Source organism: Oncorhynchus kisutch, linkage group LG22 (genome assembly GCF_002021735.2).
Source record: "Oncorhynchus kisutch isolate 150728-3 linkage group LG22, Okis_V2, whole genome shotgun sequence".
In the NCBI taxonomy this organism is placed as follows: domain Eukaryota; kingdom Metazoa; phylum Chordata; class Actinopteri; order Salmoniformes; family Salmonidae; genus Oncorhynchus; species Oncorhynchus kisutch.
This window is the reverse complement of record NC_034195.2, coordinates 7,893,956-7,909,188: the sequence shown is the minus strand read 5'-3', so window position 1 is coordinate 7,909,188 and position 15,233 is coordinate 7,893,956. Positions and strand designations below refer to the sequence as shown.

The following is a 15,233-nucleotide window of genomic DNA, read 5'->3' as shown; positions in this document are numbered from 1 at the left end:
AGGCCTCCTTGCTCGCACACGCTTTTTCAGTTCTACCCACACATTTTCTATAAGATTGAGGTCAGGGCTTTGTGATGGCCACTCCAATATATTGACTTTGTTGTCCTTAAGCCATTTTGCCACATCTTCGGAAGTATGGTTGGAGTCATTGTCCATTTGGAAGACCCATTTGCGACCAAGTTTTAACTTCCTGACGGATGTCATGAGATGTTGCTTCAATATATTCACATAATTGTCCTCCTCATCATGCCATCTATTTAGTGAAGTGCACCAGTCCCTCCTGCAGCAAAGCACCCCCCCCCCCACAACATGATGCTGCCACACCCGTGCTTCACAGGTGGGATGGTGTTCTTCGGCTTACAAGCCTCCCCCTTTTTCCTCCAAGCATAACGATGGTCATTATGGCCAAACAGTTCTATTTTTGTTTAATCAGATCAGAGGACATTTCTCCAAGAAATATGATATTTTTTCCCCATGTGCAGTTGCAAACCATAGTTGTTATGGTTTTCTTCTGTCGAAAGAGAGGAGGACCAAAATGCAGAATGGTTATTTATAAACATCTTTAATAAAGATGAAAATACGAACAACATACAAAACAATATACAAAACAAGAAACGTGAAAAACCGAAACAGCCCTATCTGGTGCAACAAACACAGAGGCAGGAACAATCACCCACGAAATACCTAAAGAATATGGCTGCCTAAATATGGTTCCCAATCAGAGACAACGATAAACACCTGCCTCTGATTGAGAACCACTCCAGGCAACCATAGACTTTCCTAGACTACTATACTACACACAACCCCATAAATCTAATAAACCCCTAGACAAGACAAGACACATAAATCACCCATGTCACACCCTGGCCTGACCAAAATAATAAAGAAAACACAAAATACTAAGGCCAGGGCGTGACAGTAGTCTGGCTTTTTTATGGCGGTTGTGGAGCAGTGGCTACTTTCTTGCTGAGCGGCCTATCAGGTTATGTCGATATAAGACTCGTTTTACTGTGGATATAGATACTTTTGTACCTGTTTCCTCCAGCATCTTCACAAGGTCCTTTGATGTTGTTCTGGGATTGATTTGCACTTTACCAAAGTACATTCATCTCTAGGAGACAGAACGCGTCTCCTTCCTGAGCTGTATGACGGCTGCGCGGTCCCATGGTGTTTATACTTGCGTACTGTTGTTTGTACAGATGAACGTGGTACCTTCAGGCATTTGGATATTGCTCCCAAGGATGAACCAGACTTGTGGAGGTCTACAATTTCTTTTCTGAAGTCTTGACCGATTTCTGTTGATTTTCCCATGATGTCAAGCAAAGAGGCACTGCGTTTGAAGGTAGGCCTTGAAATACATCCACAGGTACACCTCCAATTGTCTCAAATTATGTTCATTAGCTTCTAAAGCCATGACATCATTTTCTGGAATTTGCCAAGCTGTTTAAAGGCACTGTCAACTTAGTGTATGCACACTTCTGACCCACTGGAATTGTGATATAGTAAATTATAAGTGAAATAGTCTGTAAACAATTGTTGGAAAAATGACTTGTGTCATGCACAAAGTAGATGTCCTAAACGACTTGCAAAAACGATAGTTTGTTAACAAGAAATTTGTGGAGTGGTTGAAAAACGAGTTTTAATGACTCCAACGTAAGTGTATGTAATCTTCTGACTTCAACTGTAAATAGAGAACAGATCAAACATTTAATGGTTGAGTGGCTAGCCATGTCCTTTTTTATCTGTTTTGCAGTGTAGTGACAGTCAATTTAGAAGTCTTTGTTAGGTGATATGTGGTAGTAGTTTCCTATTAGATCAGAGTGGTAAGCGGGTCTTAAACCTTTTCATGTCCATTTGATCTGTTTTGCCCTGTAATCACCAGAGGTGCAAGTGATATAAAACACCTAGTAGTATTTCTTAATATGATATAATATGCAAATGTCTACAGCCAGCCTGCTTGCTCTAATCACTCACGCCGCCAAGCTTACCCTAGTAAAACTGACTATCCTACCGATCCTCGACTTCGGCGATGTCATCTACAAAATGGCTTCCAACACTCTACTCAGCAAACTGGATGCAGTCTATCACAGTGCCATCCGTTTCGTCACTAAAGCACCTTATACCACCCACCACTGCGACTTGTATGCTCTAGTCGGCTGGCCCTCGCTACATATTCGTCGCCAGACCCACTGGCTCCAGGTCATCTACAAGTCCATGCTAGGTAAAGCTCCGCCTTATCTCAGCTCACTGGTCACGATGGCAACACCCATCCGTAGCACGCGCTCCAGCAGGTGTATCTCACTGATCAACACCTCATTTGGCCGCCTTTCGTTCCAGTACTCTGCTGCCTGTGACTGGAACGAATTGCAAAAATCGCTGAAGTTGGAGACTTTTATCTCCCTCACCAACTTCAAACATCAGCTATCTGAGCAGCTAACCGATCGCTGCAGCTGTACATAGTCTATTGGTAAATAGCCCACCCTTTTTCACCTACCTCATCCCCATACTGTTTTTATTTATTTACTTTTCTGCTCTTTTGCACACCAATATCTCTACCTGTACATGACCATCTGATCATTCATCACTCCAGTGTTAATCTGCAAAATTGTAATTATTTGCCTACCTCCTCATGCCTTTTGCACACATTTGTATATAGACTCCCCCTTTGGTTTCTACTGTGTTATTGACTTGTTAATTGTTTACTCCATGTGTAACTCTTTGTTGTCTGCTCACACTGCTATGCTTTATCTTGGTCAGGTCGCAGTTGCAAATGAGAACTTGTTCTAAACTAGCCTACCTGGTTAAATAAAGGTGAAATAAAAAAAATAAAAAAATAAATCCCTTGTAATTACAGTAAAATACAGTAGAAATTATTTTCTTACAGTTTAATAGTAATTTTTGCTCTTTTGTACTGTTTCATTGCTCTGGCATCAAGTTACAATGAATATCTCAGTATTGTATTGACACTATCCAGTGATAGTCAGAGGTATATCATAAGATATATTGTTGTAATTACAATCATTTTGTAATACACTGGACATTTGATCACAGTAAAATATGTGGTACTGTAGAATTGATTACGGTAAAATGTATTACAGTAGCTGTACTGTAAAATAAATGCATTAAATGCATTGGGGTCAGTGGTCCACTCAGGTTACGTTTGACATTCTGCAACAGCGCCAGTACAATGGACTGGGGACATACGTAGCTCTAAAATCATCTGGGTTATTTTGTTCAATTTATTTTCCAAAAGACTCACTGCCACTTATATCCAGGTAAGATATGTGCTTATCATATTGTGAAACCATAGGTGTGAAACTCAGTGAATGTAATAATTACAAATGCTACATTCTCATCATCGTCACCACCCTGACTACAGATGTTTACGTCGGCCGCGCGAGCCAGTCACTTTCCTAAATCTTGTGCACCTGCTTCTTGTACAGTGCACGCGACTAGATGACATGTGTTGTTAACATTATACACTCGCTTGGCGACTAAATTGTTCAAATTCTAGCTTTTTATATAAGCTTGCTAGTAAGCAAGTCTTTCAAAAATAGATGCTTCGTTGTTCGTTCCATTTGCATTCATGGCTGAAGTGGCTAAACTAGCTAGCTGGCTAGACTAGCTAGCTAGCATAGCCTGATAAATAATATTATGGCGAATGTCGTTTAATTCTTCAGCTACCTTCAGAGGTACACCTGCATTTGCATATCCAATGACTGCGATAAACCTATGCTAGTGTAGACTATTTTGAAACGTTATAAGCTTAAAAATGAATGACTCATGATATTATGTAATGACTACTGTATTTAATGATTTGGCATCAGGATGCTGTCTGCATTAATTGGCCCTAATAGATATCCACCTCGAAAAATGTTTCAGTTGATATATGATGTATTCAATTGACATATTTTGTTTTCACAGATTTTAATCAAATAAAATGTGCTCTTTCCAGTGAAATACATCATTTTTCCTCACCAGCAATATGCTGGCCCGGAAGGGCCCACTACTACCGGATGGGTTCTTTCTGACCCGACTGGCAGAGAATGCCAAGCAGCCCAACCAGTTCAAAACCAATTCCCAACGGGCCAGGTTTATAACCAAGAATGGATCCTGTAATGTGGCCCACAAAAACATTCGCGAGCAGGTCAGAAACATTTGGAAAATGTCTACTTTTCTTGGCCAAAAATCAAGTGTCTCAGAGTAGGAGTAGCTAATCTAGGATCAGGCCCCCCCGTCTATGTAATCTTATTTGTTGTGATCTAAAAGGCAAAACTGATCCTTAATGAGCACAACTATGAGATGAGATGATGCTTGACACATATGGATCCCAGATCTCCATTCCACTACAATACTAACCATCTCTAGAATGCAGGCGGAGGAAACTGGCAGTTGAGCATCATCTAACAAACCCTGTTTGATTTACATTTGATTAACAGTGGAGTTGTACTTGTAATATGGATACTTATTTTCATCTCTTGGCCACCATAGGGCAGATTCCTTCAGGATGTCTTCACGACTATGGTGGACCTAAAATGGCATTACTCCCTCCTCATCTTCACCTCGGCCTTCCTCTGCTCATGGATGCTCTTTGCCATGATGTGGTGGCTCATGGCCTTTGCCCACGGTGACTTGGAACCCCGTGACCCAAACGGGGAGCCCGGGCCCGTGCCCTGTGTCACTGCCATTAACTCCTTTACCTCTGCCTTCCTCTTCTCCATCGAAGTGCAGGTAAGCATCCACTTACCAAATCTTTTGACATTGGTTTTGTAAAACATTGTTGCAGATAGTTTTGTACAAACATATCAAACTACACTTAATGGGACCGTTAGAAAAATGTGATAATTTGCCTGCCCTTTTGTCTCACATGAATGAAATTGTCTTTGCTGGTGCACTGTACAATACAGTACAGTGTACACAGTATGGAGTCATTATCTGATTTTACATGTCCATCTGTCCTCCAGGTGACGATAGGTTTCGGGGGGCGAATGGTGACAGAGGAGTGTCCGCTGGCCATCATGGTGCTGATCGTCCAGAACATTCTCGGGCTGATTGTCAATGCTGTGATGCTTGGCTGTGTCTTCATGAAGACTGCTCAGGCTAACAGGCGAGCAGAGACCCTCATCTTCTCTCGGAACGCAGTGATCGCACCACGCCAAGGCCGGCCCACGTTCATGTTCCGCTTGGGTGACCTGCGGAAGAGCATGATCATCTCGGCCACTATTCAACTCCAGGTTATGCTCAGGGCCCAGTTTTTTTTAAAGTTATCTGGATTTCGCCTAGGATTAAATGCATAGAAACAGAATGAATAGAACAAAGTCCCCATTCAAGCCAATGAGTCATACATTCTATTCATATGCATTTTATCCTATCTGATACTGGGCCCAGGATATACAGTAATTGGTAGGGCTGGGAATTGCCAGGGACCTCAAGATACGATATTATCACGACACTTAGGTGCTGATAGGATGTGTATTGTGATTCTCACAATTGTGCCTTCAGACTTACAGCCTGAATTTAAAATGGATTACATTTAGATTTCTTGTCTCTGGCATACACACAATACCCCATAATGTCAAAGTGGAATTATCTTTTGAGAAATTTTTACAAATTAAGACAAAATGTAAAGCTGAAATGTCTTGAGTCAATAAGTATTCAACCCCTTTGTTATGGCAAGCCTAGATAAGTTCAGGAGTAAAAACAAGTCACATAATAAGTTGCATGATCTCTCTGTGTGCAATAATAGTGTTTAACATGAGTTTTGAAAGACTACCTCATCTCTGTACCCCACACTTAAAATTATCTGTAAGGTCCCTCAGTTGAGCAGTGAATTTCAAACACAGATTCAACCACAAAGACCAGGGAGGTTTTCCAATGCCTCACAAAGAAGGGCACCTATTTGTAGATGGGTAAAACATGAAATATCCCTTTGAGCATGGTGAAGCTATTAATTACACTTTGGACGGGATACAACGCTTTATGTTTGGGGCACATCCAACACATCACTGAGTACCAATCTTAATATTTTCAAGCATGGTGCTGGCTGCATCATGTTATAGGTATGCTTGTTATCGGCAAGGACTACAGAGTTTTTTGGGATTGAAAGAAACGGAATAGAGCTAAGCACAAGCAAAATCCTAGAGGCAAACCTGGTTCAGTCTACTTTCCAAAAGACGCTGGGAAAAAAATGCGCCTTTCAGCAGGACAATAACCTAAAACACAAGGCCAAATATACACTGGAGTTGCTTACCAATTCGCATGAAAATCTATGGTAAGACTTGAAAATGGCTGTCTAGCAATGATCAACATCCAACTTGACAGAGCTTGAAGAATGTAATAAATAATAATGTGCAAATATTGTACAATCCAGGTGTGTAAAGCTCTTAAGAGACTTAACCAGATAGACTCACTGCTGTAATCACTGTCAAACGGGGTTGAATACTTAGCTAATGAAGATATATTGGTGTTATATTTTTCATGCATTTTTGATATATGTTAGAACTTTTCTTACACTTTGACAATAGAGTATTTTGTGTAGATCATTGACAAAAAAATATAATTAAATCAGTTTTAATCCCACTGTACCACAAATACACGTTGCGTTTCAATACGGATATTATTGTGATTCGATGTTCCAAACATTGCTCACCATATGTCTGCCGCAGAGGGACAAGAGAGCCATGAGAAAACAAGTTTTCATCAGTCATGGAAATAAGTACTGAAAACAAATTGGCTTCCTATTTAAAAAGAAGATGGAGAACAATCTTTGAAGGGACATTTTGTTGTTGTTTTGGTGTAGGTATAGCCAACTAGCGCAAAAATAATACTGCGATATTGTCAAACCGATTACGATATATCGTCAAAAATAATATTTGACCCTGCTGGTAATCTATGAACATTTAAACATCTTGAAGAACAATCTGGCCTTAAATGGCCATGTACTCTTATAATCTCCACCCGGCACAGCCAGAAGAGGACTGGCCACCCCTCAGAGCATGGCTCCTTTCTCGGTTTCATCCTAGGTTCTGGCCTTTCTAGGGAGTTTTTCTAGTCACCATGCTTTTACATCTGCATTGCTTGCTGTTTGGGGTTTGAGGCTGGGTTTCTGTATAGCACTTTGTGACATATTCTGATGTAAGAAGGGCTTTATAAATACATTTGATTGAGTGATTGATTCCGATATGTAACTATTATTTTTTCCCCCGATCGCTAGTAAATGGGACCATCAGCGTAAATGTGAGGTGGTAGTTTTGGGTTCAAATGCAGTATTCACACTGTTATTACTGTGCAATAACCTCTTTAATCACAAAATGTACATTTCTGGGTTATGTATGGTTATGAAAGTATTTTCAATAAGTGCTCAGTTAGGTAGCTGATTATGGCTTTAACAGATGACCAATATCATGTGAAACCATTGACGGTTTTGGGGCTGTAGTGAGTGATGAGGAGCTCTCTAATACGTCCCCTCTCTCTGTCTGCCGGTGGCAGGTGATCCGCCGGACAGTCACCACTGAGGGTGAGGTGATCCCTGTCTGCCAGCTGGATATCCAGGTGGAGAATCCCCTTAGGAGCAACGGCATCTTCCTGGTGTCCCCTCTCATCATTAGTCACACCATAGAACGTGGCAGCCCACTCTATGAGGTCTCCGCCCACTCCCTTGCCACAGAGGACATGGAGATCATTGTGATTCTTGAAGGTAGGATGGGAGATGATGATGTGTTGTTCATAGGGATGGAACGATTCACCGATACGCATCGGATCGGTCCCCGGTTCAAATATTTAAGAGCTAGTGCATCGGGAGCCCAAACCGATTCAACTGCAGCATGAATCGGACAGAAAATCGTTTCAAACGTTACGAACTGCCGGTCCACTAATGTTTATTACTCAGAAAATAACCCTAATCTTTAGTGACTGAATTGATGCGTCCTCTCCTTCAGTAGCCTGTCAAACTATTCAGAACACAGAGCGCAGCTGCTCGGGCCAAGGAAAGCCTATCCTTGATCTAAAATGTGTATATCTGTGCAGCACCTTCAATTGAATGTGAAATAGCTTTTGTAATGTCAAATCATTGTTGGGTGATGCTACCAAATGCTCTGTAGAAAAATGTTTTTTACCGGCAGAGTTGTGTAGACTGGAGTGGACACAACTCACATCTTGCTTATTGCACATCTTACCGCTGATTTGGGCTTTTCGATTGCCATATTCACTATAACTAATTGTTTTGGTAGTTTTGTGTTAACCCATTACATTCGTGGGAATTGGCCTACAGTGCATTCAGAAGGAATTCAGACCCCTTCCATTTTTCCACATTTTGTTACATTACAGCATAATTCTAAAATGGATTAAATTAATTATATACACACAATAATGACAAAGCGAAAACAGGTTTTGACAAACGTTTGCTAATTTATTACAAATAAAAACAGAAATACCTTATTTACATAAGTATTCAGAACTCATTGGCCTGAAAATGCCAAGTGTCACGTCTGGAGGAAACCAGGCACCGCTCATCACCTGGCCAATACCATCCCTACGGTGAAGCATGGTGGTAGCAGCATCATGCTGTGGGGATGTTTTTCAGCGGCAGGGACTGGGATCGAGGGAAAGATGAGCATAGCAAAGTACAGAGAGATCCTTGATGAAAACCTGCTCCAGAGTGCTCAGGACCTCAGACTGGGGCGAAGGTTCACCTTCCAACAGGACAACGACCCTAATCACACAGCCAAGACAACGCAGAAGTGGCTTCGGGAGAAGTCTCTGAATGTCCTTGAGTGGCCCAGCTTGAACCCGATCGAACATCTCTGGAGAGACCTGAAAATAGCTATGCAGCAACGCTCCCCATCCAACCTGACAGAGCTTGAGAGGATCTGCAGAGAAGAATGCGAGAAACTCCCCAAGTACAGGTGTGCCAAGCTTGTAGTGTCATACCCAAAAAGACGCAAGGCTGTAATCGCTGCCAAAGGTGCTTCAATAAAGTACTGAGTAAAGGGTCTGAATAATTATGTAAATAAAAAAAATAAAAAACAGTTTTTGTTTTGTCATGATGAGTTATTGTGTGTAGATTTAATTTAATCAATTTTAGAATGAGACTGATGTCACAAAATGTGGAAAAAGTCAAGGGGGCTGAATACTTTCCGAATGCACTGTATATGGATAGGGCTAAATTGAAATGTTTCTTACAGAATAAATATGAAAAGCATATTGCAAAACCATGGTAGCAATTGAAAGGGAACAGTTTGGAGATGATGGGGAAATGATTAGATCAAAATTGAGGACACAACCTGACACGACTGAATCCAAACATTACACTGTTGATTTTATGTGGATTTTACATTTACTGTACTTTGCTGCATTCATTGATAACGAAATCAGAAAATACTCTGGATACATTCAGTAACACGATAAGAATATTCCTGGTAAATGTGGGGTAGGTGCAACATAAGACAAAAAATGACAAGGGTTTGCATGCGAGGACTCACTGGTGTGTCCAAGTGACCACACACTTCTCCAAAGTGTGCACGGCTCCTTAGTAATTTTAATGCACTTTTATGACTCAAAAGTCTTCAACTATAACCACGATTCCATCCACAGTTGTTATGCGTGTAAAGTCATACCCTATAAAAACAAAAATATGAAAGCTGTGATGGAAACATGTAGTTTCGGTACAATTTTATAAATGCCGACAGATCATTTGTTCATTCGCCATGGTGGGGATCTTTTTGTGTCGGTAAAATTCATTATGCGAGAAATGATGGTGGAAATGCCTTTATATGCAGATATTGATATAATAACCATCATGACTTTGAGTCACTCGATGACATGGAGTGAGGTCCTCCCACTACGACTCTGGAAACCATGCAGTCTATTAGGCTACAGATTAAGTAAGTAGTGATGCACCAATATTACATTTTTGGCCAATATCGATATCCAATATTTTCCTTGCCAAAAGAAACCCGATAGCGATAACCAATATTTAAAATGTTGGCTGCCTTTTAATCATTCTAGTACAGTTAAATAGTTAACATACATGGATGCAGCGGTCTAAGGCACTGCATCTCAGTGCAAGAGGCGTCATTACAGTCCCTGGTTCGAATCCAGACTGTATCACATCCGGACGTGATTGGGAGTCCCATAGGGCAGAGCACAATTGGCCCAGTGTCGTCCAGGCCATCATTGTAAATAAGAATTTGTTCTTAACTGACCCGCCTAGTTAAATAAAGGTTACACACACACACACCACTGACCAAAAATGTATTTTGTTGGTATTTACATAAGAGCCAATTACCAGTAAAACATAATCAAATCCTATTTCTTTCACTTACTTGCTGTGCTGTTTCGTTGTTCAGTCGTTTCATTCTCAACCAAGATTTCTATGGATGCCGCTTGGGTCTTTGCGTGTCAAAAAGATACACGTCAAATAACACTATTTGACGTGTCAAATAATACAACAATCTGTTTCAGTAGCTATAGTTAGCTAGCTAACTATATAGCTAGGTGTCATTCTCTAAAATAACCCTAATTTATAAGACAGTTCTGATTTGATTAATGGTGGTCGCTAGCCACAATAGTGGACTTTGCTGTTAGCCTTCAAAATAAAAGTATGGCATAATTCTACTATTTGTATTAATTTGCATCACAGTCAATGACATACTTTTATTTTGAAGGCTAACCGCAAAGTCCACTATTGTGCCTAATCCTCATTGTGGACCTCAGAGTGAAGGAAAATCAGCCAACAAGTGCTCAGCATATGTGGGAATTCCTTCAAGACTGTTGGGAAAGCATTCCAGGTGAAGCTGGTTGAGAGAATGCCAAGAGTGTGCAAAGATGTCATCAAGGCAAAGGGTGGCTACTTTAAAGAATGTCAAATATAAAATATATTTGGATTTAACACTTTTTTTGGTTACTACATGATTCCATAAGTGTTATTACATAGTTTTGATGTCTTCTTTAATTAGAATAATTTGAATTATAAACTGTATTTTTAGGCCTTATCAATAGCCCAGTGAATTGAATTCTGCTTAATTGACTATGTTTGGCATGGCATTTTGCTCCTATATCAGTGCGAATGCTTTAGCCAATGTTTAACAATGTATTTCCATATTGAAGCAATGCAATGAGAACAATTGGGGACTACAAACATGTTCAACATATTTAGAAAATATGGGGCAAACTAGGCTATAACGGACTAACATATTTAGAGTTTATGACTATGTAATACATAAGACTGTAAATACACAACTTTAAGCAACCACATATTTAGCCATGGAGCACGTTCTGAGCCAAGCCTCGACACACACACTTGTTTTATTCATCAAAACCCAGCCCTTTTGCACCCATAATTCCGGTTGTGAAAATAACGAAAATATTCCTGACGCCAGCACTAACATTTACCATTGTGTTAGGTTTGTTAAAATAGAGCCTACAGCCTTCAAGTGATAGTTCACTCCAAAATCAAAGTTTGTCAGATGTTTTCAGACCTCAAGTGGTCTACTGTAGCCCTTCAAATTATAGCTTTTTTTGTATACTCTTTCATGTCTACAGTATCACAAACAAATAAATTAATTTTGAATTTCATTCTAAGTAATCAACCATTTGTGGTATTCTGATTCGTCAAAAACAAATGACTGATTTATTGTCTTTGTTGATTGACAGGTGTGGTGGAGACCACAGGTATCACCATGCAGGCGCGTACTTCCTACACCCCCGAGGAGATTCTGTGGGGCCGGCGTTTCGTTTCCATCATGACAGAGGAGGATGGCCGCTACTCAGTGGACTACTCGAAGTTCGGGAACACTGTCCCTGTGCGCATGCCCGCCCTCAGCGCCAAGGAGCTGGACCAGATACGAGGAGTGCAGGAGGGGGACGTGCCTGAAGGCCAGCTACAGGGCTGGGGATTGGTCAGGGCTGGCAGGGGAGGGTTCCGAAGAGGGGGACGGACTTGTGATAGCAGCTCTGCCTCCCGGCCCTGGTATGCAGCACAGCCAGAGAAAGAGGAGCATGTGAAAGCAAAGGAGAAGAATGGGCAGAAGAAAACAGTTCGGCTGGAAGAGATTGGTCGAAAGATTGAGGTGGAAGGTCTGGGAGACTTTAGTGACAGAGAATAGTAAAATTGATGCCAGAAAATAAGGTTCATGTATTGATATAATGCTCTCGTGAAATGATTACCTTTGTTTTCATTTTTATTTGTGTAAATAGTTGTGTTGACTTAGGACTTTATTGAGTCCACACCACGGAAGTTTAGTTTTACAGCTGATTGAAATCTAAAGGTAATGTTCCTGCTTTAGCGGAGACTGCATTCATGGTAAACGTTGAATATGTTGGCTCAATCAGAAATGACCTTTACATTTATATTGTGAGATCTGTAACGCCTCGGCTTTACAGATTGAATAGAGCCCTTAGTCAACAGTATTGTCATTGTTATTTTACCTTAACATAAATGAAGTTAAATTGTAAGAGAGGGTTCCCAGAATCCTTTTTAGATCCCACTGCATCCCACATAATGCCACGGGATGTTTTTAATATGTATTTATTTGTATTTATTGATAATCAATTTTTGATGTGAACATTAAATTATATTCCAAATGTTATGCAAACAACTAGTGTAATTAAATTTTGGGCACATTATTGGCTGGTCAACCATTCGCAGTGCTCCGGTGCATAGCAACTTTCCCTACCCACATCCGTCCCGACAACTCATAAAATAACAAATTGAAACAATTCCAGAAAAAATAAACTGTTTAAATAGTTAAATAATTAAAAGCTGCACTTGGCCGTACTTTCAAAAGTGTGTCTTAAATTGCAGTGTGTTGATGGAGAATCCAATACTATTGTTGTTTTTTGTTTTTGTTGCTAGCTAGTAAGCTAGCTGCTAGTTGAACATTGTATTAAGGAAACTTAACAGTCCATTTATGGCAGCTACTGTGGATAACCTCCTTGCTATTATAAACAGGGTTAGAAAGAAATGGGAAACAGTCTCTTTCAAATACCGGTAGGTCATTTTATTGGTTTGGGTGAGTCTTCTACAAGTGAGAATAAAACTGATTGACAATTTTCACAACCTTTAACATGGTTTTAAATGTTATTGAAACATATTTCTTATCACAACTTAAAACACTGGGGAAATATATTTTCAGCTGACATTTTTCCCGTCTTGACTTGGGTGAGTAGGTGCCTAGGTGGGTGAATAGACTACTAGCATATCCCCTCCCATCTGTGCAGCCTATCTTCACGACTAGTCTGCGTTCCTAGTGAAATTGATGAATCATCATGGTAAAATGAGGCTGTAGTAAGTGTACATAAAGTGGGACGAAACCCTGCTTCAGACTACAGTATGGATAGCATGTACAATGTTCCCGGTTATTCATTATTGGATGAACGAGGTTGTCTTAGCCTGATGCTTCTAAAGTGAATGGCCTAATATGCACATAACTGTCAAGTATCAATTTACAACAACCAATATCAATAAACATGTAGATTTCTATTTCGAGTGTTCCTCTAGGTTAGTTCACTGAAAAAAAAGCATTTGAGAAAACAGGAAAGACTGCAGCTAAGTCGGACATTGTTCATCCACAATTTAAAACAACCACATTTAACTATCAACAACAACATAAAATCATATTACTGACTGCAATCTCCAGCTCCATTGAGGGCTCTGCGTCAGCTGTGCACGGCAGTTGGAGCTCACAGTGAGGACCACCAGAAGACCAATAGTGACCCCATCAAAGCGAAAACTGGCCCTCTCGTGGCAATAGTGGTACTACTATTACACAGGTTGCTGCTGCAACACCGGTACGTGAACCCGGAGACGGCAGGGAACATCTGGGAAAGTCGAGAATTGTCACAGTCTGTGTATCTGATACACTGTCGAATTGTCTTCCCACCTATAAAGAATAAAACTGTTACTCAATTACAATCAAATGCCTTAAACCTCAAATAGGAATATACAAAATGTTTCAGCCAACGTCCTACATATGGTGTAATCAAATTTAAATGTACATTTTACCCAGCTAAAAGCCTATAGCAAACTTATATTTACATGACATTTTAGTCAAAGTTACTTAAAAACACACCTTTTTCACTCAGAGATAAACAGGAATCTTCATAAGTGCAGTCTTGAACATTTTCGCAGCGCCCAGTGTAATCGGAGCACTTGAAGCAACGAAGTGCACAGCCTAAAAATATATATTTTTTAATGAGTAGGTTATTTGAAGTCAGATATATTTTTCAAACATCAACTTATAAATGTAGTTTGTATCACTCTGAGAGTACAATTGGCTCCGAGGCAAGAAAACATTAACCTACAAACTGCAATTGTTTTCATGCAACATATTAAACACATCATATATAACATGTCAGAAAATGAAGCTATTCTTATAATGAATGAGTTGTGTTTAGTATTCCTCATCTTTCACCAAAAGGCGTGATATAGCACTCGTCAAACCTCATACAGCAATTTAAAAGCGCACTACAGCCAAAGTGCACTTACCCAAATCGAGTATCCCAAAACAGACCACCAAGCAAAGTCCAAGGGAGCGCTTCATTTTTGCTGCCTTGTAATGTCCCCTAAATATAAGACCGTATTCTTTTAGGAAAATGTCAAATCTGTAGACAAACTAGATCAAACACATGAATCATCAAGCTATATCCTTCTTGTAGCAGTCAGTATGGAAAGTCTTAACCATTCCCAGATACCCTCCAAGAATACAAAGGGAATTAAGACAAAGGTTAAATTAGGTTGCTAACTAGGATACAATCAATACTCACACCTACTCTATTGATTAGCGTTATGCCTCCTCCAAGTTCAGCATGAAATGACCGGCAGCAGTCAGGCTGATCTATCTAATATGAAGACTTCTTTGTCCAGTACAAAGGCTCTCTGTCAAACACAGCTCCTCCCCAGTCCCCAGAGGAACTGTTCAATTGTGTCTTGCTGGTTTTGGCATTCTTTCTATGGATAACATTTCAACAAAACGTGCACCCAGAATACAAATATAATTGTATGTGCATTTTATTAAATGTCATATTAAGATGTATTTTACTTTCCTTACTCTAGTTTTCAGGCCAACCTATGAAAGGGTACCCTAGGTCACTGTGCTGTACCTCAGCTGGAAAACAAACCGATCTGTCAAAATTTAATTTAGTTCAAGTACCTTGTGTTATTACAAATGTGTGTTGCTCCCTATGAGCATTATCCCTCCAACAGCAATGTAGCTAAGTCTAGGGCAACAGAGTAC

General features: G+C 40.2%; 2 protein-coding genes across 4 annotated transcripts; one reads left to right on the top strand and one right to left on the bottom strand.

Moving 5' to 3' along the window:
* The first annotated feature begins 3,112 nt into the window (after positions 1–3,112).
* kcnj11l (potassium inwardly rectifying channel subfamily J member 11, like) lies at positions 3,113–12,784 on the top strand. Its single transcript, XM_020456392.2, has 6 exons — positions 3,113–3,275; positions 3,956–4,147; positions 4,492–4,731; positions 4,965–5,234; positions 7,489–7,696; positions 11,653–12,784. The coding sequence occupies exons 2-6, from the start codon at positions 3,986–3,988 to the stop codon at positions 12,102–12,104; spliced, it is 1,332 nt and encodes a 443-aa protein (XP_020311981.1). The 5' UTR covers positions 3,113–3,275; positions 3,956–3,985; the 3' UTR covers positions 12,105–12,784.
* A 190-nt stretch (positions 12,785–12,974) lies between these two features.
* On the bottom strand, positions 12,975–14,835 carry cd59b (CD59 molecule (CD59 blood group) b). 3 transcript variants are annotated; one of them, XR_004204874.1, is made up of 4 exons: positions 14,770–14,835; positions 14,486–14,562; positions 14,070–14,171; positions 12,975–13,880 (listed from the first exon to the last, which is right to left on the bottom strand). XR_004204874.1 is itself a non-coding variant. In XM_020456396.2 (3 exons), the coding sequence occupies exons 1-3, from the start codon at positions 14,538–14,540 to the stop codon at positions 13,681–13,683; spliced, it is 357 nt and encodes a 118-aa protein (XP_020311985.1). In that variant the 5' UTR covers positions 14,541–14,757; the 3' UTR covers positions 12,975–13,680. The 3 variants fall into 3 exon arrangements, 1 of the variants encoding a protein (XP_020311985.1); XR_004204875.1 differs by having other exon boundaries at positions 14,764–14,821; XM_020456396.2 differs by lacking the exon at positions 14,770–14,835 and having other exon boundaries at positions 14,486–14,757.
* Positions 14,836–15,233: the final 398 nt, after the last annotated feature.

What these genes read in the sequence shown, in the direction of transcription:
- kcnj11l (XM_020456392.2), top strand. Translation starts at nt 3,986, where the DNA reads ATGCTGGCCCGGAAGGGCCCACTACTACCGGATGGGTTCTTTCTGACC. An exon ending in CGGCCACTATTCAACTCCAG is followed by an intron (nt 5,235 to 7,488) that starts GTTATGCTCAGG and finishes TGCCGGTGGCAG; the next exon opens with GTGATCCGCCGGACAGTCAC. An exon ending in GATCATTGTGATTCTTGAAG is followed by an intron (nt 7,697 to 11,652) that starts GTAGGATGGGAG and finishes GTTGATTGACAG; the next exon opens with GTGTGGTGGAGACCACAGGT.
- cd59b (XM_020456396.2), bottom strand. Translation starts at nt 14,540, where the DNA reads ATGAAGCGCTCCCTTGGACTTTGCTTGGTGGTCTGTTTTGGGATACTC. An exon ending in TTTTGGGATACTCGATTTGG is followed by an intron (nt 14,172 to 14,485) that starts GTAAGTGCACTT and finishes ATATATTTTTAG; the next exon opens with GCTGTGCACTTCGTTGCTTC. An exon ending in TTTATCTCTGAGTGAAAAAG is followed by an intron (nt 13,881 to 14,069) that starts GTGTGTTTTTAA and finishes TATTCTTTATAG; the next exon opens with GTGGGAAGACAATTCGACAG.